This window comes from Tachypleus tridentatus, chromosome 10, assembly GCF_004210375.1.
Source record: "Tachypleus tridentatus isolate NWPU-2018 chromosome 10, ASM421037v1, whole genome shotgun sequence".
In the NCBI taxonomy this organism is placed as follows: domain Eukaryota; kingdom Metazoa; phylum Arthropoda; class Merostomata; order Xiphosura; family Limulidae; genus Tachypleus; species Tachypleus tridentatus.
In genome coordinates, this window is record NC_134834.1 from 178,982,505 (window position 1) to 179,007,310 (window position 24,806).

The 24,806-nt window shown below is 34.5% G+C and overlaps 1 protein-coding gene across 4 annotated transcripts in view; it reads right to left on the bottom strand.

The window, feature by feature from the left end:
• The window catches only part of LOC143231032 (nose resistant to fluoxetine protein 6-like), a 40,202-nt gene extending 15,646 nt beyond the window's left edge, over nucleotides 1–24,556 (bottom strand). Inside the window, exons 1-10 of one of the 4 annotated variants that reach the window (XM_076465511.1) lie at nucleotides 23,696–24,556; nucleotides 20,046–20,245; nucleotides 18,066–18,177; nucleotides 16,053–16,140; nucleotides 13,275–13,396; nucleotides 11,831–12,001; nucleotides 11,158–11,251; nucleotides 9,327–9,419; nucleotides 5,678–5,843; nucleotides 2,678–2,757 (exon numbers count right to left, since the gene is read on the bottom strand). In XM_076465511.1, the coding sequence (XP_076321626.1) occupies nucleotides 2,678–2,757; nucleotides 5,678–5,843; nucleotides 9,327–9,419; nucleotides 11,158–11,251; nucleotides 11,831–12,001; nucleotides 13,275–13,396; nucleotides 16,053–16,140; nucleotides 18,066–18,177; nucleotides 20,046–20,245; nucleotides 23,696–24,434 (1,865 nt within the window). In that variant the 5' untranslated portion in view covers nucleotides 24,435–24,556. Of the gene's footprint in view, nucleotides 1–2,677; nucleotides 2,758–5,677; nucleotides 5,844–9,326; nucleotides 9,420–11,157; nucleotides 11,252–11,830; nucleotides 12,002–13,274; nucleotides 13,397–16,052; nucleotides 16,141–18,065; nucleotides 18,247–20,045; nucleotides 20,246–22,341; nucleotides 22,478–23,695 lie in introns of those variants that run through there. The other 3 variants (XM_076465510.1, XM_076465512.1, XM_076465513.1) reach the window with 3 other exon arrangements.
• Nucleotides 24,557–24,806: the final 250 nt, after the last annotated feature.

The following is a 24,806-nucleotide window of genomic DNA, read 5'->3' on the forward strand; positions in this document are numbered from 1 at the left end:
AAGGCTTGCCATATCTAAAAATCTTCGAAAACATCAAAGCCTGCAGTAACAGCTCTGATGAAAATGACAAGTTGGGATGTGTCATTGATATCAGTGCTTTCATCCAAAGCCAGACTGAAAGCTTCACACGAATTCAATCTCTTTTCAAAGTTTCTTTGATGTCCTCTGAAAGATCTTTTGTCCTGCGTGAGACAGTAAAGGGAAAGGCTAGTTTGCTCCACCAAATATTTTTTCTCTGACATGCATATTCTGTGAATATTGTTAAACAATTTTAATAAATTCTCCATCACTGAAAGGCTTTCCCTTTTCTGCCATACATTCACAAAGCTTAAAACTCAGTTTTGTCACCAGTTCTGAATTTTCTTGAAAGTGGTAAAACACCTTGTTGCTTTTCAATGGATGTTTTAAATGTTCAATTTTGTCCTTTCGTGCCTGACCAACAATTTCATCAAACTGGGAGGAGTGCTTAGTTGCGTAATGTCGCTTAATATTGTACTCTTTCATGACTGCAATTGTAGTTTGACAGACGAGGCAGACAACACCTTGATTATGTGGGACAACAAGATATTTTGTGCACCATTCACTGTTGAATAACCTTCCCTCATCATCAATTTTCGTTTCTTAACTGCTGACATTTTACTAGCCCTGAAATCAAAACAAAAAATTATTCTCACGAAAATAGCAAAGTAGAAAAAAACAGAATTTATTTACACATGGAACCTCTTATGGACAGAAACACATGTTTCTAAATTGGCATCCCGATCATAGCCTTCCGGTACTTAAATTAATTGAGAATAGCAAAATACAGTGTGACCTCGCCTATTCGCGGTTCGCCATTCGCGGCCCCGCATATTCGCGGGTTATGCGCGAACTGCGTTTTGTAGGTCACAGAAACTGAAAGGGCTTTTCGAGGAGATTTCTGTTGTATTTACTCAATCAAGCCGTTTTATCAATTGTCGTCTTCACCAAACAAGATTGACTGCTATTGGCTGACTGCCTCAGCTTCCCAACAACGCAAACGGCAAAGCACAGCCCGGTAACGCACGGTACAATTTAGTGAAATACATAACAGTATGCAATATTGCTACATTATTACTGCATCAATGAGTATAAGTATCATTAGTGTTTGGGAAGCATTTCATATAGTATATAATCGCATACATATCCGTTTTAAAACTGCGTCCAATATTCGCGGTTTTCGCTATTCGCGGAGGGTAAAGAACGTAACCCCGCGAATAACGAGGTCACACTGTACATAGAATCAGATGCATCTGAAAGCAAAAATTTTAATAAATTCAGTAAAGTCACAACAATATGCTAAATAATAATCAATTTACCTTCAATCTCTTGTAGTAACTGTAAAAGGTAATAAAATTTTCACCAATAATGAATGACGGACAGCAGAGGTTAGGGAAAATTGTCGCCAGCGGGCGAAGGCGAGGTTCAGGACATGACGTTGAGTCGTAGACAATAGTGCTAGTGCACGTCACCTATTCATGCCCTAAGGAGGCCGACCAATCGAATTCGGCCTGCTCCTCTCTAGCAAAGATAATTTTAGAAGTTTGTCGAGTCGAAGCCTGGGAATCCCGTAGGATCGATGCTTTTAAAAATATTCCATTTGCGTTGGATTACAGATCAGGCCACATGGTTAGATTACAACAACTAGGGCCACACTAAATGGCTTGGCGGGCCGGGTTGTGGCCCGCGGGCCGCCTGTTGCACACCCCTGATCTATACCATTAGTATTAGTACCTGTCGCCATGGGCGTCCGCAGGGAAGGGCTTGCTGGCCCCCTCCCTGGAAAATGAGAAACATAATTCTTTATTTAGCACTACTCTGCCCTCTCCCTGACAAAAATCTCTGCGGACTCCCGCGGCTGTTACAGCACACAAATAAACAAATATATATACGGACAGAAATAGATCAAATCGATTTCTTCTGGGAAACTAAATGATTATAATAAAAATGTCTAATTTCAAAGTTCTGTGTGTCGTTAAGAGAATACGAAAAACACAATTCTGTACGTATAATGAACACTATTTGCAATGGCGCTTTTTCAGTTTGTTAATTTAATTTCAGTCGCAGCTTTACAGCATTTCGAAGCGGTAAATATGTGCAAAAATACTCAATACTCAGTTAACAGAAATAAGTACTTCCATTTCAGCGTTCGTGCCAAATTTTCTGTCCCATATACTACGTTTTGAGATTGTTAGTTCACAATTTTCAGACAAATCTGTATTTTAAAAGTCTTTAAGGAAATGCTGGCTCAATTAACACTTAATCCAAAGTAAACATTTTGGTCGTTTTATAGCTGTGAAACACCTAATCTTTCTAGAGTTCAATTATCACCTCTCTTCAGTTCGAAGTTTCAATAGACAGATCCCGAAGTCTACCTTTATGCATACGGCTTCCTTAACATTGTATTGTGTGTTTACAGTTCTATGTTTCAATAGACAGATCCTGAAGTCCACGTTTATGCATGTGGCTTTCTAAACATTGTATTGTGTGTTTACAGTTCTATGTTTCAATAGACAGAGCGTAAAGAAAAAGTAATACAGTTAATTTTCAAAACACTGTTTCGTGTGTCACAACAGATACAGCTTGAGGTACACGGGATATGATTTATGTTTTCAAAACATAAGTTGGGATACTTATCAACTGTAATAAACTGACTTACCGGTATAAAGTCATTATAATAACTGGAGACAAGAGAAAGAACTGCATGTCACAAGCCAGGTAGAACCCGTGGGGTAAACACTGCCCAAAACATAAAGGGTACATCGTATTGTTTAGATATATCTCAAGTAACATTTAATTATCGTATATTTTTAAAAGCTATAAAAATTATACAGAGCATACTTAGATTAAAATGAAAAACTATTATTTCTGATTTAACATATATTTCATTCTGATTAAAACATACCTTGCTTTGCCATTGGCTATCAGTTGGGAAATTTTCAAGTTTAAATTGTAGCTTTGACTAAATAATAATTATTAAAAGTACCAGATTCGAAAAACAGAAAAAGAGTAAAAACTAAAATAAATAAATAATATACACATCGATTAGGCTTACCCAAATTACACAGAAAGTATCTGATTACTTATTAACAATAATAATGTGCAGAGATTTTAGGATGTAACTACTGTCAATTTCACACATTTAAACCACTAACATGTAAGTCAAACTGTTCATAGCGTTTACACAGGAAAGAGGGATCTCTGGAAAATTCGTGTCAGTTCTCGGTAACTTACCTTCAGAACGAAGTACAGTATAGTAAATTAAAAAAAAAAAACTGAACTAAACTGTGTGTTTTTAAGTTGATAAGGCAAGCGTAGCCTAATGGTTAACGTGCAAAGCTGTGGATAAAAAAATTCACGGTTCAAGACGTTATAAGCCTGTTATTTGAAGGCTAAAACTGGACAAAGTCCTCGTGTAAGAGGGTGCTGCTAGCTAACTCCCATTCTTCTGGTCAGTATTTCAAAATTAAGGCTACCATATACCTGAACTTTGGGGACATCTAAAACAGTAGTTTAACGCACGTGCGTGTAAAGTTTCGTTAAAGTTGAACATTACAATTCTAACTCTGTAGCGTGATTAAAATATTTTGTGAAAGTACTCGGTACTCCTTAAGAAATCATTTAGATACACTAGGTAGCAATATCTATCAGAAGTTCACCCTCTTAAGAGAAACCTAGGGGCGTCGAGAACTTACCGTTATTGTCAGAGTTAATACCTTCAATCTGTTTACAGTTTCATACCGTCAGTAAGTGTTAGGTTTGCTGGTTTGAGGATATCATTACTGTTAGTTATTACTGTTAGTTATCACTGTCAGTACTTACCAAGTTTCCAAATATCAGTACAAAGCACGTTAAACTGTTCTAGGAAGTCATTACTGTTAGTTATCACTGTCAGTACTTACCAAGTTTCCAAATATCAGTACAAAGCACGTTAAACTGTTCTAGGAAGTCATTACTGTTAGTTATCACTGTCAGTACTTACCAAGTTTCCAAATATCAGTACAAAGCACGTTAAACTGTTCTAGGAAGTCATTACTGTTAGTTATCACTGTCAGTACTTACCAAGTTTCCAAATATCAGTACAAAGCACGTTAAACTGTTCTAGGAAGTCATTACTGTTAGTTATCACTGTCAGTACTTACCAAGTTTCCAAATATCAGTACAAAGCACGTTAAACTGTTCTAGGAAGTCATTACTGTTAGTTATCACTGTCAGTACTTACCAAGTTTCCAAATATCAGTACAAAGCACGTTAAACTGTTCTAGGAAGTCATTACTGTTAGTTATCACTGTCAGTACTTACCAAGTTTCCAAATATCAGTACAAAGCACGTTAAACTGTTCTAGGAAGTCATTACTGTTAGTTATCACTGTCAGTACTTACCAAGTTTCCAAATATCAGTACAAAGCACGTTAAACTGTTCTAGGAAGTCATTACTGTTAGTTATCACTGTCAGTACTTACCAAGTTTCCAAATATCAGTACAAAGCACGTTAAACTGTTCTAGGAAGTCATTACTGTTAGTTATCACTGTCAGTACTTACCAAGTTTCCAAATATCAGTACAAAGCACGTTAAACTGTTCTAGGAAGTCATTACTGTTAGTTATCACTGTCAGTACTTACCAAGTTTCCAAATATCAGTACAAAGCACGTTAAACTGTTCTAGGAAGTCATTACTGTTAGTTATCACTGTCAGTACTTACCAAGTTTCCAAATATCAGTACAAAGCACGTTAAACTGTTCTAGGAAGTCATTACTGTTAGTTATCACTGTCAGTACTTACCAAGTTTCCAAATATCAGTACAAAGCACGTTAAACTGTTCTAGGAAGTCATTACTGCTGCTGGTAAACTTCCTTCCCAGCCAAATATTAGAGTAACTACATACCAAATTTTCATCCAAATATCAGTGCTTGTTTCTTGTTTGTTTTTGAATTTCGCTCAAAGCTACTCGAAAGCTATCTGTGCTAGCCGTCCCTAATTTAGCAGTGTAAGACTAGAGGGAAGGCAGCTAGTCTTCACCACCCACCGCCAACTCTTGGGCTACTCTTTTACCAACGAATAGTGGGATTGACCGTCACATTATAACATCCCCACGGCTGAAAGGGCGAGCATGTTTGGCGCGACGGGGATGCGAACCCGCGACCCTCAGATTACGAGTCGCACGCCTTAACACGCTTGGCTATGCCGGGCCAATATCAGTGCACATCATGTTAAACTGTTTCAGGGAGACATTACTGATGGAAACGCTCCTTTTCATCCAGTTATTATTGTTACTTCTTGACAAGTTTCCAGTCAAATATAAGTACACATATATATATATTTATTTAAACCATGAGTTTTTATTTCCGTTCTGGAGATTACTTATCCTTTTGTATCAATACGAACTCTGCGTAAGCGTCACTTTATCTGTGTAACTTTTTCGTTTTTAGTTGCAAGAGGGTTTTGTTGTCTTTTTACCTTCCTGGTATATATATGTGAGTTAACATGTTAAATAACTGTATCAAGTGGGTTTTTCTATTCGCTGTTGGATTAACAATTTTACCAGCTCTTGTTAGGTTATTTATTATATTATTCTTAGCAGAGCTACCTGCAGTGTTGTTGATCATTTCTTGCTACGTATTTTGAATTATGAGACCAGTTTATACAAATATTTACTAACCATATCCTCTGGTTCGAGGAAGTTGCTAATATATAACAGGTTGGTCCACCAGTTTTTACGACAGCCTTTTGCAAAACTGTCTAATTTCTCGTGCCAGATGGGTCCACTTCCTATGACTGGTAGCACCATGACTATTCCAGACACCAAGATGAATGCCGGTGTTAATCTTAAATAAGTTACAAATTGTTTAAACAACTACTACTTCGTTTGATTACAACTTATAAACTATACTTAAACATTCTTATTATTAATTCTACGTTTAGCACATATAAAGGCAAGTATAGAAGCTTGCTAACATTTACCTAAAATGTTTTAGTGTATTTACACGTATACCAAAGCTACTAATTTTAAACTACTGATCAGAGGGAAGGCAGTCAGTCGGCAACCTCTCACTAAACATGCTAAGGGATTGACTTCATTTTGTATCACGCGAACACAACTTAAAATGCAGGGAAAGTTTTAAGAAACTGCGTAAATTTGAATCCGTCTACCAATATCACTTAAGTCAATGAAGACTGTAGAAATCCACGAAGTCTCGTTTATCTGGTTTTAGACGTTTCTTTGACAAATTTAAAATATATTTTGAAATATGCACAAAAGGAAACTTTAAGAACCACCTTCAGGATCTATCGGGTAACAATTTGAGACTTATTAATTTTTTTTTTTTAGATTTTAGTTTCTGTATAAAATATATAATAAAAAACAATCAAAGAGTTTTGTTATTAACGTTGTTTGGTGTTTTTCTTGTCACTATATTGCAATTGGCTACTATTGTACGTTTTAATAATACAGCTTTTACGAAGAAACCAGAACTAGTCTTGTAAACAGCTTGAATAATCACTAGAGGAAGGGCATGTCAGTTTTAAACGCTGTGAACATCAAAACGTCTGTTTAATGTAATGCACTTCTTGTAGTGTAAGTTTCCTCTTCTTTTGTTTTCGAATCCACTATACAACAGCGGTCTTTAGCTTATTGTTTATACCTCATCATATACAAGTTCGTAGGAAGGCGAAGGATCCGCGATTGAACCTACCCTTACTACTACGCCACGTGTACCCTCCGTTTTTTTTTATCTTACATTAAATTTTATTAAAACATATTACATAACCAGCGTCCTCAATGCATGATTTGCAATGCCAAGTTGAGCAATTCTAGTCTAGTACCGGTAAAACTAAGAGAACACTCCCTAAAGCTGGATGAAGATGGGAAATACAAGAACACAACGCTTGCTGAATTCAGGGTAAAGAGAGCCAGATTCGATGAAAAGGCTTCTTTGCCTGTTCTCGGCTTTGTACCCATCGACAAACCGATCCTCACAGCAACATACGAAGTTACGTACTTGATCGCAAAGCAGGGCAAACCACACACCATTGGTAAAGCACTCGTAAAACCAACTGGGTTGAAGATGGCGAATATCATGCTGAGAAAAGCTGCTGAAAATAAGTTATCCCAAATTCTTCTTTCAAATGATACCATCAGCAGAAGAATAGATGATATAAGCGATGACATCTTGGCTCAAGTAGTTGCAAATTTGATTTCAAGCCCAGCAAAATTCAGCCTTCAACTCGACGAGACCACCGACGTTTCCAATCTGAGCCAGCTTGTTGTATTCGTGCGCTGTGAGACGAACGACGAGATAAAAGAAGATTTTTTTATTTTGTAAGCCTCTTACAACAACAACTAAGGAAGCCGACGTGAAGAAACTTGTGGATAACTTCTTCAGAGACAACGATCTTTCGTGGGATATGGTTTCTGCAGTTTGTTCGGACGGAGCTTCAGTCATGCTGGAACGAAACTCTGGTTTTGGTGCGCTGGTGAAAGCCGATGCACCACACATCATTGTAACGCACTGTGTTCTGCACAGGCATGCGTTGGCAACAAAATCTTTGCCTTCAAAACTGGCAGAAGTACTAAAAATTGTAGTGGAATGTGAGAACTTTGTGCGAAATAGTGCCTTGAAGCACCGCATCTTCAAAGATCTGTGTAATGAAATGGGCTTTGAATTCGAGGTACTTCTGTACCATTCTAACGTTCGGTGGTTATCCCGGGGAAAGGTGCTGAATCGTGTTTTTGTCATGCGTGTAGAATTGGCCCTGTTTTTGCGAGAGCACCAACATTATCATACAGATTGCTTCGAAAAATCTGAGTTCATTCTCATTTTGGCGTACATGGCCGATATCTTAAATGCTCTCAATCATCTCAATCAACAGATGCAGAGTGGTGGAGTCAACATCATCGAAGTGGAAGAAAACCTGAAAGCTTTAAAAAAAAAAGCTATCGTTATGAAAACGACGAACAGAGAATGATAACTTCGCAAACTTTCCCCTGCTGGACGACTGTTTAAGTAAGATCGAAAATATGTCTGAAATCGGAGACATTTCTGTACCCGGAGAACTGAAGCAAGCAATTGCCATGCACTTAGATGAGCTCGCAAAGTCTCTCAACGGATACTTCCCCACCAGAGAGTCATATACAGCATGGGTTAGACAGCCGTTCACGTTTAGTTTTGCGACAGCAGATGTCAATGATGAATACCTCGACGAAATAATTGAACTTCAGCAGAGCCAGGTTCAACAGCAACTTTTCAGAACAACAACGCTCTCAACGTTTTGGTGTCACCAAATCATAGCGTACCCTATTATTACTAAGAAAGCCCTTGAGATACTCATACCGTTTGTTACAACGTATCTTTGCGAGCAATCCTTTTCGAGGATGGAAGACATAAAAACGAAGAAAAAGAACAGACTTTGTTGCGAAAATGATATGAGAGTGGCATTTGCCAAGGTGAAGCCGCGCATTTCTGAACTTTTCTCTGAAAGGAAACAGCAAAAGTCACATTGATTTGCAGTAAATATTCATTGAGTCATGTTTTTGTTTTTGTGTGAAATTCATGTTTTTTTGGTTTTGTTCTTTGAACACAGTGATATTGTGTGCAACTGATGCATGGTTCATTTTGTGCACTAATAAAATATCTACTTATGTTTTGAATTTTAAAAAAATCATATTTTATTTTTCCAATTACGAAGGGTTCAGTGAATGCAAGTACGAAACTTCCGAGGTTCAGTATCTCCAACAAGGTTTAGAACCACTGTTCTAAGTCTTGATGTACACATAAATATTGTTTTAGAAACTATGTTTTCAAATAAGTACTGCTGCAATAATGTTACTGATTTGACAAATAATTTCCAGGTTTTACTAGTTTATTATACGAATATTCGGTTTTTGTATTTTAGTGGGAATTTTGTACAACATACTGAAAGCTTATCAAAGTTTTAAATAGGTCTAACATTAGGTCGCAGCCTAACATTATAAGTTTATTTAATGATAAAATTAATTGTGGTAAAGTTTAGCCTTAACTAAAGCACGTGCACAAGTTATCGAATGTATAATAGGTTGTACTTAAAGTCCCTTCGATGGACTCAGCAGATAGCCCGATGTGGCTTTGCTATAAGAAAACAAACATACTTAATAAATGCTTAACAAATATTAAGCCTAAGACTACTGATCTCATAGATTTCATCATTTTCGATAAAATGTATTTTGTATTATTCTAAAAATAATGTGTTTAAAGAAGTACTATTGCAATAAAGATACTAATTTAATCTCAAATAGTTTATGAGTCTCTTCATTTTTGTTTAGTAATGCTTACCTCCAGTAACGATGAATATAGAATTTCAGCAAATTGAAGCGACCGTCATTTTTTTCGAGTTTTCTCAACGTAATATGTGTAACAAGCAAGCCACTACCGTGGTGTTGAAAAATAAAAAGATATTAAGAAAAATGTAAATTCAAACTGAACTTTATAACGAAAAGCTCAAATTCGCAATTAAAGTTGTAAATTTCAAATCACAATAATATCTAGTGCTGCTATTAATATCAATAACAAATATTATTACCAGTGAGGGTGCCCAATGCGTTAAATTAATTATACAAAAGAACGTAAAACAGTATATTCTGTTAGCTATACTAATTACAGGGCTAATTTTATATTTCGAGTTCAACATTGCTTTCAGTAGTTTTTTTTCTGTAAAGTATGGATAATATTTATACACTGGTTAAAAATATTCGATAGTTTTATCTTCACAAAATTAGATCGAATAATTTTAACCAGTGTACAAACATTATCCGTAATTTAGAGGGAAAAACTACTAAAATCCATGTTAAACTCGAAATTTAACGATAAAGAATTAAATGACCTGCAGAAACAAAAAATGAATCTAGGGCTAATATTTAGTTCTAACGTACGAAGTAAATTACTCAGATTAGAAGTTAATAATTATGGTAAAGTGCTGTTGTTGGTTTGATGCAAGGCAAAGCTACACATTGAGCTATCTGTGCTCTGGCTACCGCCAATAATCTAACTTTTTTTTTTTTTTAATACCGTGGCAAGGATTTAGTTTTAAATTAAAGTAAGACTTTCCTCAACTGGAGTGTTCAGGGATATCAGTATCCATCTTTGCCACGTACGCGAGTGAATATAATAATATTATCATGGAGATTTAAGTTTTGTATCAGGTTACATGTTTTGGGAATGCAAATTAATTTTAGAATTTTGGTGATGGAGTCAGAAAAAAGTGGTTGGCGGCAGAGAAGGAAACGTTTGACAGACGACAATATTTGACTTTCACGTGACAGCCCTTTTATAAGGTTGATTGTTGGCAGAGATTTGATTTGATGTTTTGGAGTTGAGCACAAAGCTACACAATGGTGCTAAAACCCGGTTTCTAGCGGTATGAGACTAAAGACATATCGCTGTACCACTTAGGGGCGTTGGCGGAGATTTATAAATTTAATGCCTCGAAATTTGGAGCGGGGAGGGGAGAGTACATCGAGAAAACTCGCTTTCACAGAGCAAGCTCGATCCAATATGGCCAGGTGGTTAAGGCACTCGACTCCCCGTCGCACTAAACATGCTCTCCCTTTCAATCCTGGGAGTGTTATAATGTGACAGTCAATCCCACTATTCTTCAATAAAGGAGTAGCCCAAAAGTTGGCGGTGGAAGGTGATGACTAGCTGCTTCCCTTTAGTCTTATACTGCTGAATTAGGGACGGCTATCAGAGATAGCTCTCATGGAGCTTTGCGCGAAATTCAAAACAAACAAACAAACAAAACAGGGCAGGCTCAACTGATCAATAGGGGAACAAATATATATATACATACATAATGAAACAGATATTAAAGAAATAATACCAAGATTTATAATGAGACTGTTCCCGGTCTCGAATATAATAAAAGAAGTGTTACTTAATAATTTTACTGTATAAAGACAAAATAAAGTAATGTGAGACTGGGAATAGTCTCGTAACACTCCAGAGGTGTTTTGCGCTTTCTTTCTGTGTCTTCATCCAAATGTTTTTAGTTTGTCGTATATCTTGTTTTATACAATATAGCACAGTGTTATAAAACAAAACAACAAAAGCTTGGATTTCTCGTATTATAATTGTAAATGTATACGCTTGGCATCTACCAGAAACTAACCTGATGAAGAAGAATGTGTCTACAGCAAAGATAGATTGAACAACCAACTGGAATCCCAAGTCTTTTCCCAAGTTCAACACTTTCAGAAGCGCACCTTAAAAAGATTCACATTTCAGGCAATAACGACAATGCTGAAACGAACACGCTTATTCCTACACTTATTCCTACAAACAACTATACCACATGAACAAATTACGCATAACATGTATTATACACTTTTATACATAAAGAAATGTATACAAGTACTTCACGGATTTTACACATTGACAGTCACGTTATTGACAAATAACAATAAAAGAATTCGGGGTATATAAATATATTTATAGATAATTAATGCTCAGCAAATGAAGCCTGGAATTTCGAATAAAAATTAATTCCAAGATATCAGTGAACAATGTACTGTTTTAGAGGACGTCACGTTAAGAGCTTTAATATATACTTCACAAGTAGTAACTGACTAAATAAATAAATAAAATATTAAAATACGTGGACATTTTAGAAAACGAATACAGTTACAATTTGCATCGTTTGTCTGAGCTTTCAAAGAAAAACAGCACACATCATTTTTGATATATTAACCAACAAAGTTTTACACTTATGATTATAAGATAAGAGATAATTACTATAACTGTAATTTTGTAAGTGAAGAAGAAGCAATGACTATTGGTCTTACCTACTTGGTTGTAAGAGAGAAGATAATAAATGTTTCCTAGAATTATCCAGTTGATGCTAAACACTCTCATTCCATGAACCACTGGCAGATCGTTTTTACCAGTTTTTGTTGTTAGTGTGGTCCTCATATTGGTGTACAGAGAAAAACATCTTAAAAGACCTAGAAACTGGTCTGTGTCGGATAGAAAAAATACTATTGTTTCTTAGCTTCTATCTCCTGCTTATACTGAGAGTTTCAATAGTGAGTTGTACTAATGTTTTATAATTGTACGAACTAGAAGGGAGGTATTTTCTTCACATTTCGACAAAAATAACTTATTTTGTTCTAATAATGTTTAAAATATATGATAGCAAGAGTTGTAAAAACGTATGTTTTTTTTCCCAAATACAAAGTTTAAAAAACCATCAATTTTCTTACACATCAGATACATAAAAAACAGTAACTCATAAAAAGTTTTAGTTGAACTCGATAGGCGTATTGAAGATGCAATTAATGAGCGCCCTCTAGGAGTTTGGAAACTTCTTATTGTTTGACAGTTTCAAAAGTCGTCTTCAAGATCCCACAGGTATACATAACTCACTGAGCTACTAATGATTTAATGTTTTGGAAAAACAACAACAATTCTGCTGATACTAAACTATTTTCAGTGCTGCGTTTCACTCTTTTCTTTTACTTAAATTATCTTGTTAAAACAAAAATTTAGAATAACAAGAGGAAATCCTCAATGGCCACGGCACTTGAAATTCGTTCAGTAGGGATTAAAGTAAATTAATCTATGAAACTTCTTTTATCAGTTTTATTAGCGATATTTTTTGCGCGCCAACATTATCAGGCATGGGCTTGCGTATATCCGATTTAATTTTATTACTCATTAAGACCTCTACCAGCCTACCCTCAAAATGAAATTATTATAGGCAGGATTAAATAAATTAGTATGTGAAATTTTGGTTGCGGTCAAAGATATCAATTGAAGGGGTTGGACCTGCTAAATCCAAAGAAGAAAATCAAAACTCAAAGATGTTTTGAAATTGTCCCCCGCTTGTACAGGGAAACTCTATAGATTAACAACGCTAAAGTCAGGAGTTCGATTCCCTTCCGTGAGCTCAGCAGATAGCCCGATGTGGTTTTACTATAAGAAAAAACACACAGATGTTCTAAAACTTAGAAAAGTATTTTTAAAATTTACAGTACTTAATAGCACTAGAGTAAAGAATGTCTGTAGAGTTTTGAGTTTGTCTTAGTTCACCAATAGAAATATTTAATATAATATATATAGATAATCAGTAGAGAATAGTTGTTATAAAAGATGCAAAACTTAATTTTTATAAAATAAGAAAATTCAAAAAATGCTTCATTTTGTATAAGAATTTTATCAAAGGGATAGAATCTTTCAAACTAAATTATCTGAGATGTTAATCGCAAGAAATAATGCAGTCTATCTTACACACGGTTTGTTTACAATGGTCAGAAATATAATTCTTCATTTCCAACGGTTTGAAGTATCTTTGGACAATTTCAACCACAGTTGCTACGACAACCAAACAGAACAGGAATACGTTAAACCACCTAGAAAACGGTATTTAAAAAGTGAAACTTACAAAATCTAATATAGACATAAAATACTTGTACTTTAAACTTCTAAGATTGCGTACTTCACAGACATATCTTAAAATAACAACTTAAGTCATTAGGAATGATAAAATATTTATTCTTTTTTACTTAATTTAAGAAAATTAATGAGAACTTAAAAAGTTATACTCTTTTAAAAACAAACAGTATTACACCCTATATTTGACACTAGTTTACAAAACAAAGAAGTTACATAGACAGAACTATATAAGAAATTGTACAGTAACCACATTAATATGATCTACAATAAAATAAGTTTTGCAGAAAACGCCATTTTCTTCATAAACAAGATAATCTCATCAGATAATATGTCAAGTAACTGCTTAAAACTTACAAATGAGTTGATATTTTTATATCCTAGTTAATCAGCAAAACGGTGAATAAGATCCAGGAGGTCTCAAGAAGAGGTTTTTCTCATGAAAACCATTTCTTGATACAGAATGAGTTGATATTTTTATATCCTAGTTAATCAGCAAAACGGTGAATAAGATCCAGGAGGTCTCAAGAAGAGGTTTTTCTCATGAAAAACCATTTCTTGATACAGAATGAGTTGATATTTTTATATCCTAGTTAATCAGCGAAACGGTGAATAAGATCCAGGAGGTCTCAAGAAGAGGTTTTTCTCATAGAAAACCATTTCTTGATACAGAATGAGTTGATATTTTTATATCCTAGTTAATCAGCAAAACGGTGAATAAGATCCAGGAGGTCTCAAGAAGAGGTTTTCTCATGGAAAACCATTTCTTGATACAGTTCTTTAAAAACAATATCAATCGAAAGAAAATATGTCCGCCTCGAGGAAAGTCAGTAGCCACCATTTTACGGTTGACAGATTAATTTAAAAGACAAATATTAGGCTCATAAAATGCAACATATATCAGTTTGTGTTCTATTTGACCTATTCCGCTAATACTTGTCACAGTTAAATTCCCCCCAAACAACGCAAGGAATATTACAGATAATTTCACATCATACTTCACTACTACCACCCCAACAAAAAGAGAGAATTCAGAAATGTCGTTTTATTATATTTAAAAGCTTAGTTTCAGTAAGGATTAGAGTGATGTGGTCTGAGTAGTCGTGTTTTACCATTTTCTGTACTTATAGTTGAGTAAAAAGTGGAAAAAAATCACATTATATATTTAATATCCAGATTATACCTGAATATTGTTGTTGGTCATATCTATCACAGAATTCTACATCTGGAGCTCTTCCAAAATTATAACACAAGAAGATGTTGCATCGTATAATCCTAAATTGATATCAGTCCTTTTCCCTTGCCAACACCATGGGCAAGAGCTAAGATGCTTTGGACTTTCAAATCGGCGTAGTAGAAGACGTCCCTCACAAAAAAGTTTACCGATAAAAAGTATTCACTTTAACTAGCTTTTCAAGGGATCTGTTGCCAGTTTATCAAAAGTGTCTACAGAGAGGAGGAAAATTGTCTGCCATTAAGAAAAGCTGCAGCTGCACATTGCTGGTGATAGACTAAGACAAAACGTTAACCTCACAAGGAAGGTAATATAAATTTTTATATTATTTTTCTAATTTTCTAATTTTATTATAGACAACCTATTGAATTTTCTTAGTTATAACTAATTGTAAGGTGTAAATATTGCAAGGAAATATATTCTTTGGATAGAAGTGTATATTATATTTCGAATTTTGAAAAAATGAAATATATTATTTTTAAAGTTAATAAAAATTGTAATATACTTTCCTTTTGATAGTTTCTTTTCAGGCACATTTTAGGCCAAAAATTTTGTTACTGATCATGCACATCTGCATATGAAAGAAGCCACGCTGAATGAATAAGTTTAAAACAAAAACAGTTTGTCTTTGGAAAAACAAAACAACAAACAAACTGACATACACTTTCACGCATTTTTTGGGCCTCCATCATCGGAATATTTTTTAAATCTTCCTCTGATTGGATGATATGCCAGATAAAAAAATATAGATACGATGAATATCCCTTTACTAGTTTCGTGTTTTTTCCCCCTTGCAAGCTTTCAGTCCAAACAGGAGTATTTTCAAACAACACCATAATTATCTGTCCTTCAATGATAATGATAACCCTCCCTACTTGAAACACGTTTCTAAGATCATGCTAGAAGAACATTTTACAACATTAAGGTTAAGGTTTTTTAAAAATAATATTTCAGACTCCAAACAACGAATAATGATTTAAAGGTAATAAGACAGATGCTAGCGGAGAATAATGTGGGTTAGGCCCCTCCAAAAAATAACCATTTTAACTTTCAAGTAATGTTATTTCCATACCAACCGCTCACGAAAAAGTTCTCTTTTGCTAAAATAAATCTCTACTTCATCTTTTGAGCGACATCTATACAGTTTTTACGAGGTTTTTAAATTTGTTTGAGCTAAAATACCATTATTGTTACTGTAATTTTGGTCTCATTTCTTTTACATTCGTTGTTTCTTCAACAGGTGGAAGCTAGAGCCGGGGCCGATGGTAAGCTGAATTATTGTAAAAGAAGGTACAATTAAAATATATATATATACACAATTAACTTTTTTTTTCTGTTCGCTAGAAATGCATTAAGTGAACTAACTAATTAAAAAAACTTACACAACACTCTCCTCAACTGTATCCCAATTCCAAGGTTGCTTGGCATCACACCAAGGAACGGTTACATTTAGCTGAAGTTCTTCTGTTGCTGATAAGAAAACGATATATATAGTTTTAGTGGCAAAAAAATACATAATTGTTATTTCAAAAAACGAATTTTACGTATAACCATGGAAAATCATTATAATGATAACGATATTCTGTCAAGCTAAGAAACCTATATCGTCTAGAAATATACACCGACAGAAGGTAAGTCACTAAGCAATGTGTGAATAGAAAAATCATGAGTTTATCTGTAATAACTAAAAAAAAAATTAAAAGTTTGTTTTTTTGTTTTTAAGTTAACATAAAACTATCTTCCACTACTTTTAATAGTGTAATTGGTAAAGGTTTCATTGATGAAAGAAACACTAGAATTCAGTCATCTTCGTAAGATCATGAAGTGGTGAACATTTATAAGTATATTCAGTTATTCATACATTAAGGAGGGGAAAGATGCCCATAAAAGATAGAAAAATATCACTGGAATTTTAGCTGCTTCTTAGAAAGGGTAGAAATGTACCTTATTAAGAGAAATATTTCCAGAAATAGAACAAATAAAATTGGTATGTATATTCTAGTAGATTCAAAAGCCTCAATTGTGACAAAAAAAAAAGGTTACAAAGATTAAAATTTGTTTGTTCTTACACACAAAACTACACAATGAATTATCTGTGCTCTGCTCACCATGAGTATCGAATTTTGTTAGCTTTGTAATCTTCAGATTTACCTCTGAGCCATTGTAGAAGGGGGGGGGAAAGTAAAATTAAAAATGATTGTTTCTTCTTTCCATAGTTATATTGGTGTAACACAGATAAAACAAGAGTATCTACAACTATATTAAAGATAGTTTATCGAATATGTGTAAAAAATATCTTGAACGAATGTTTATTCGTTGGAATTTTTCAAGAAACGAGATACACTTAGTTATCTTTCAAGAAATGGAAAAATAAATTAGAATTTGCAGGAAGGATAAATATTCATTAAATATAATTTTGTATTAGCAAAAAAGCATAACAAGTTAAAGTTTTTTATTAGTAAGGCTTAAAGTGTTGCTCATCTCCTATATTTTTACAATAAATACAGAACACAAAACAACTACACTTTGCAATCTGCAGATATTAATGCGAAATGTTCTAAGACAGTAGTACTGCATGTACGATTATTTTGAATAATAACATTTGTAAATATCATTGCTATACTAGACTAGTGTTATGGTTAATATTCTGAAGAAAATTCCACACATTCTTTGAATTAAGAACCAGACAAAAATAACAGACTCCAGTATTTTTACTGTATTTTAGTTGCCATGTTTTATAAATATCCTTAAAGAAAAAAATGCTCGAGATACCTCATCCAAAATAAAAAGAAGTTTCAAACCCGTTGTCTCATTTTCAAACCTCTAAAAGAAACTTCAAACTATCTCTCTTATATTCAAACCCCTAAAATAATTTTCAAATCCTCGGTTACGTTTCCAAATCCCTTTTTAGTAAGAATATGGTATGAATAACTCTTTCAAGTATTTCCTGGAAATAAATTAAAACTGGGAGCACACGTTTTAAATGACATAATTAAAACGTAATTTTTATTTATTTGTAGTTTCCAGAAATCTAAATATACGTACAACGTTTCTGCATCTTATCTCCGCGAATATAGAGAAAACAAGTTATCTTCTCGTGTTAGTAAAACTAAACGATGTTACATATTTCTAAAGCTAAAGTCTCACATTTAATTGTAAACAAATAATGATTTCGAAACTGAGATACTGAACTTAAAAAAACCAAAACGTTTTGTATAATATACAGATACTCTCACCAGTTGGACGCACACTTCTTGCGTTCCGAGCGGTAAGAAATAACAAACAAACATAATCTAATAACTTTACTTAGTTTAATGGAAAACCAATGCTAGGTATCACCAGTTTGTTATATAGTTTTTGTAGTGCACAAAAATAAAAACAATGAAATATTATACCTTTCTCAGCAATTCGACGAACGTCTTTTAGACCACACTTAGACGGCACGCAAAACCCAAGGCGAAATTTAATTCGGTACATATATGCCAGCATTTCTTCCATTTCATGTAGCTATGAAATCATGAAAAGCACAATGAATACAACCAGTCAACATATAGTTTGTGATTTTTCAGGCTAAACCTGAAAATAAATTATACAAAATGCAATTAGAAATTATTTATAATACATAATCTTAATTCTCAGTCACATTTTACGTGTTTTGAATATTTCATTGTGTAAATTATAATACGATATTAAATTTTAAGCTAAACTTGTGATAAGATTTGGATAAAATCTTATATACCGATGATTATTAGGTACGATAACATTATATACAGCTATGAAGTTTAATCATGGATAAATTTATGTGAACTAAAAATTATGATCATTATCATTGGATAACTTTTGCCCAATATACACAAAATAATCAAGTTATTTTTGCACTGTTTTTGTAATTTCAGGCTATACTTCTTTGACTTTTTGAAAGAAAAGGACCAACTTAGTTCTTCCATAATAAATATATTCAAGTATTCTAGATGGCGCTTCTACAATTTCTGAATTTTGCGTTGATATTAAAATGTGGACAGCCGGTTTTGATGAACTTCTACATAGTCAATGAAACACGAGGTAGCGTTATATCCGTTGATTTAAGAAATTATGAGTTGTTAAAAATTAAAGCATATTATGCACCAGAAACGTATTTAACGCTATAGATCATAACATATTTTAATACCAATACGCACTACAAGGATATACAGCTCGTGTTGTTAAACTTCGTGAATGCGCTTTTGTTCTTTGAATTAGTTACACTTCCTCTTACATTTTCAATAGGATAGAATCCTGTTTGTTCTGAATTTCGCGCAAAGCTACTCGAGGGCTATCTGTGCTAGCCGACCCTAATTTAGCAGTGTAAGACTAGAGGGAAGGCAGGTAGTCATCACCACCCACCGCCAACTCTTGGACTACTCTTTTACCAACGAATAGTGGGATTGACCGTCACATTATAACACCCACACGGCTGAAAGGGCGAGCATATTTGGTGCGACGGGGATTCAAACCCGCGACCCTCGGATTACGAGTCGAACGCCTTAACACACTTGGTCATGCCAGGCCACTTACATCCAATAGGATAGGATCCTGTACGAATCCTAAGTTTTAAACAATCACAATAACGCCATTTTACATTAAAATCGGCATGATTCTTTATGTGTAAGAACAATATCATTCGACAAAAGTAAAAAAGAAATGCATGCTTAAACTGCCACAAGGATTAAGAACGGCTTGCTTGAGCCAAGAATTCCAAAATTAAGTGGTTAAGGCAATCGACTCGTAATCCAAAGGTCGCGGGTTCAAATCCCCGTCACACCAAACATGCCCTTTCAGCAGTGGGTGTTTTATATTGAAAATAGATACCACTATTCGTTGGTTAAAGAGTAACCCAAGAGTTGGCGGTGGGTAGTAATGACTAGCTGCCTTCCCTCTGATCTTACACTGCTAAATTAGGGACGGCTAGCACAGATAACCCTCATGTAGCTTTGCGCGAAATTAAAAAAACAAAACAAACCAAACATTTCTCATAACAGATTCCCAAGCTAGGATCTTCCAACTAATTGATGTTCACCAGACGGTCTCAGGGGCTGTTAGCATGTGTAGAAATATTATCTTTGTAATTTACTTAACGTAACATGAAGCAGTAGTCTTAACAATGAATTTATTTATTGAAGTAAATATGACCACAATGTTGTTTGTGCTCGAGTCTTTACTGAAATAATAAGTTGTAATGAAAGTAAGACACTCAAAGTAGCCATTACTTTTAATTCCAATTCAATCATTACGTAAAGGTCTTCAACTACTGTAATTAAAACCTTGAAGGTTCTCCAGCCAAAAAGTTTGAGAACTATAGTTTTATAATGCACATTATACTGTGTAAAAATTCTTACCGTTTTGTTAGCTGTGTAGACATGGTACTCAAAATGGCGAGGTAAGAATGGTTGGACATCAATAGCACAATATTGGCCATGAAACATATTTTTCCCTCGACTGTTAGTTGCCATAATGTCATGACATTCCTCATAATCACCAAACTCTGCGACTGTTCCATGAAGCAAGCCACTAGGAGCCTTGCCAGAAGCATCTATAACTATAAAAGAGCACATACATGTGTTTGGATATAAATACTTTATACTATTAATTCTAATGCACAAAAGTATTATCTACTAGAAAATAATGATAAAGTTCTAGGTGAATAAACATAATATATCCTTAATGCTCACGACACTTAATAGCCCATAAAACTTAATATATTTATCATTGTACAAACCTCACTATTACCCGAGGAGGTAAAAAAAGTACGTCAAAATGAACTACTATAGAAGCAACTGAAATCAAATACTACACATCTCAGAACGGCTGGTATGGGTATTAACACTTTTATCAAAATAAGGCAGACAACAAAGTTTCGGGTTAACTTTGTTCTCTACCTTATTTTGGTAAAAGTGTTAATACCCATACGAGCCGTTCTAAGATACACAAATCCTGTACAAACAATTTTTATTATTATCTGGAAGCAAATCGGACATCTGACATTCTGAAATGGTTTCACAAAACAATTGGAAACTAATGTTTTTAAATTGTATTTTTTTGAGTGCAAAACTACTTCACAAGTTTTGTTTATGTTCGTCACTTGAAGAAAAAAACGAATAATCCCAGTATACAGTTTCTTTATCTTTGCAATAATTGGATGTTCGTTGACTTAAGAAGCATTAGAACAAGTGTTTTTGTTGTAGGTAGAATGACAAATAAAAGACTCGCCATCATTGTATTGACGGGCAACAGAGAATAGATCCATAATCTGTTATTTGTTATGTAAAACACTATTGCATTGTGATATACATGCATATTGAATAAAAATAATGTAATCTGTATTCACATAACAAAACCAATAAAGAAAAACAATGTTTAAATCAACAAAACTGAAACATATCTTTTACTGAATTGAAACCGATATTCACAGGATAAGAAAGCATTACTAGATCCAGAAAGCAAAGTGCTACTACTTATCAGGTTTCATCAATTCCAGGACAAAAACGAATCTAGTTGGAAATGTCAAAATTATGTTTGCATTTCATCTTCTCCTTATAAGTAACCAATCAGTAAGTTGAATCATGTTTATCCATAAATATTTCTGTTCCAACCGGCGATGTAGAACAGTGCCCCATAAATAAATAAGGTAGGACATATTATAAGTATCTTATGATACAGTAGATCATTTCGATTCGATTGTTCGTTTGTTTATAAGTTCGTGCAAATGTAACTGAGAGCTCTCTGTGCTAGCTAAGTAACCAATCAGTAAGTTGAATCATGTTTATCCATAAATATTTCTGTTCCAACCGGCGATGTAGAACAGTGCCCCATAAATACATAAGGTAGGACATATTATAAGTATCTTATGATACAGTAGATCATTTCGATTCGATTGTTCGTTTGTTTATAATTTCGTGCAAATGTAACTGAGAGCTCTCTGTGCTAGCTGTTACTAATTTTGAAGTAACAGACTAGAGGGAAAGCAACTAGTCAGCACCACCCAAGGCTAATTCTTTGGCTACTATTTACCAACGAATTGTGGTACTAACCACACGTTATAACGTCCTAAGACTGAAATATCAGGCATGTTCGGGGACTGAACTCGAACCCGCGACCCTCAGATCGAGAATTCTAACCACTAGGCTATGCCAGGTTGTCAGATAGTTTTCATGGCTCGATTATGGTATAGAAAGTAACACCTAACACTAAACTGATACATAACCTGGACTAAATGTATTTAGCTCTAAATTAGGACTATAGCTAAAAAAAAAGCATAAACATGATATATTCTCTATAGCAGAGTAAACTTTGTGGTGTTTGCTTACCAAATTATCAGTGAAACCATTCATAATTCTCTGTAAATGCTACTGAGCAATATATTCTACAAGTGTAAATATAGACGAAATCCTTTACACTTATTTTCTAATTCTGCTGTAATGATTGAAAATATCGTCATATTTCAGCCTTCCGTAACTCGGATGTATCTTTGCTCTAAAATATTCCAGTAATTATTTTCTAATTTCGTGCGCAACTATTCCTTATGTAGTTACCACATCCTTATGAGCTGGATGTAAGAAGGTTATAAACCTGCAGTAGTCCTCTACTTTTGATAAAAGTTATATATTAAATTCGTGTTTCATATATTTTACTTACTTCACCCCCTGTCCTCCAGTGGCACAGCTGTATGTCTGCGGACTTATACCGTCAGAAACCGAGTTCATCGGAACCCTTGGTGGGCAGAGCTCAGATTGTCTTTTGTGTAGCTTTGGACTTAACAACAACAACTAACTTCATCCTGTTTCAGTATTGTGCTCTTCTGGAATGGGATCATACTCATTTCAAGAGTTGTACAAATTAATATGAGCTGAAGTTTATCTCTCATGGACATATAGATAAATATTAAGGAATAATCATTCACGAATATAATCTAAGGGTTGTGAGATACTGCTATAAGACTGGTATGAACTGACCTCACAGTGTGATATTTCATTGTTATTTCACTGCTCCTACAGCGTGTGTTTTACTTTTTACCTTCCCTTCGTTTGTTATGGATGTCCTCCTTTCGAGCTTTTTATTTCAACTGCCAATTACCTTTCCCTTCGCCAAGGACATAAAAAATAATAGGTATGTCCATAAATATTCTATTCATTTGTTTACTCATGTTTGCCACCATTTTCTTGGGTACATGAGTTAAAATTATCCAAATAAATTTTTTATACCTGCATTTTATAGATACTTAATACTTTTCAGACTCTTTGCCGTAATTTCGTGATTAATGTCAGTGTACCTGAACGCCACATGTATCTTTAATTTTATATAAAAAATTTATCTGCGAAAAAATCAACCCTCTTTGCTCATTATATATTTATCACCATCGCTGAAGGTCTTGTCTGCAAAAATGTTTGCTTATTAATTTACAGGTTTCTTCTTTTTAATTTTTTCTTAAAAATACATTTATTTTATGAAGGTAACGAAATATAATTAATAATAATAATGCTCATATTAGTTTTTCTTTAAATTTTACTCACATATTCTATATAGGCTTTGATCTTCATAAATCAAGTGAAATTCCAGGTAATAGATGATCGGTTTGTTTTTTTTTTGTTTGTTTTTTGAATTTCGCGCAAAGCTACTCGAGGGCTATCTGCACTAGTCGTCCCTAAGTTAGCAGTGTAAGACTAGAGGAAAGGCAGCTAGTCATCGCCACCCACCGCCAACTCTTGAACTACTCTTTTACCAACGAATAGTGGGATTGACCGTCACATTATAACGCCCCCACGGCTGAAAAAGCGAGCATGTTTGGTGCGGTGGGAATTCGAACCCTCGACCCTCGGATTACAGTTTGAACGCCTTAACACGCTTGGCCATGCCGGGCCCCCAGATGATCGGTGTTTTCTGTTTTAACGATGTGTTTGTATTTAATTAAAAACTGTTCAACGGAACAATTGGAATAAATAGTAGATTCATTAAGTAACTTGTTAAAACTCGTAGACAAAGAAGTACTTACGTTTGAGAGCCCAGTCATCTAGTCTTCGTAAGCCAAAAAGGATCTGGAAAATACTTGCAGTGCAACCTCCTGAAAGTGTAACCTGTGAACTGTAACGAACCAATGTTGGTAAAATCTGTTTTATCACAGACTTAAGTAACTGACGACTTCTGCTTTTGAGGTTTTCAAATGTCTGTGAAAATTCCTGAAGTGCATTGAAAGTTATTGATTTTTGAGAAGAATCACTAGATATTTTCATGGATTCCATCGTTGTGATACTAAAAGTGCTTAGTGGTTTCAGCGATTTTTCAGTAGCCGTTCTTGAGATACTAACATTTTCTTCAAGAGGGTTCGTTGTTGTACCTTTTTTTCCGACTGGTATTTGTGATGTTGCTCTGACGTTCCAAGGCCTACTTGTTGAGACAGTGTTTATTTTGATGCTGGATGCAGACACATTTACTGAATAACTATTATTTGAATGTTTAGAACTATCAGTAGCAAACACAGATAATGTTCGGTTATCTGAAATTTTCTCGGAATGCGACCATTCTGCATTAGCCATATTGTCTTTTTGTAAGTTTTGTGTAGTTGTAAATTGTTGAAAGCTTTCATCTGAGTTATCTTTATTAGTTATACTCCAGGTGTTTTCTGTTAAAGATTCTTCAAGATTTGATGCCAGTGATGTTTTTCCCTCTACATGCTTTGTAGGCGCTCCAAACACACAACAAACTAAGCAAAATATTAAATACAGATTCCACATTTTAGTCTACTGTATGAGCTCTTAGCATCTCTCAAATGAAACAGTCACGTTGTAACAAATACCAACCCAAGCAAGCAGGACTTATAACCAGACCTTGGAAACAACCATTCAAGTATTAAGAAATGTATATGCCCCAGGGCGTTTTCTCTGCGGTACCTCGATGTAACCTCCTGTTGTATGTCCTTGAACTGATCAGCAGGATTTGTTTTTACTGGAAAAACAAATCTGAACTTTATTTTGCATAATTAAACTGTTTAAACCACCATTGTACAATAGTTATTCCTTCTACAGGGCTGTCCATTAAGTAACAAAAGTTATTTGTTTGCTTTTAAGCGCGAAGCTACACAAAGGGCTGTCTGTGCTCTAAACTTT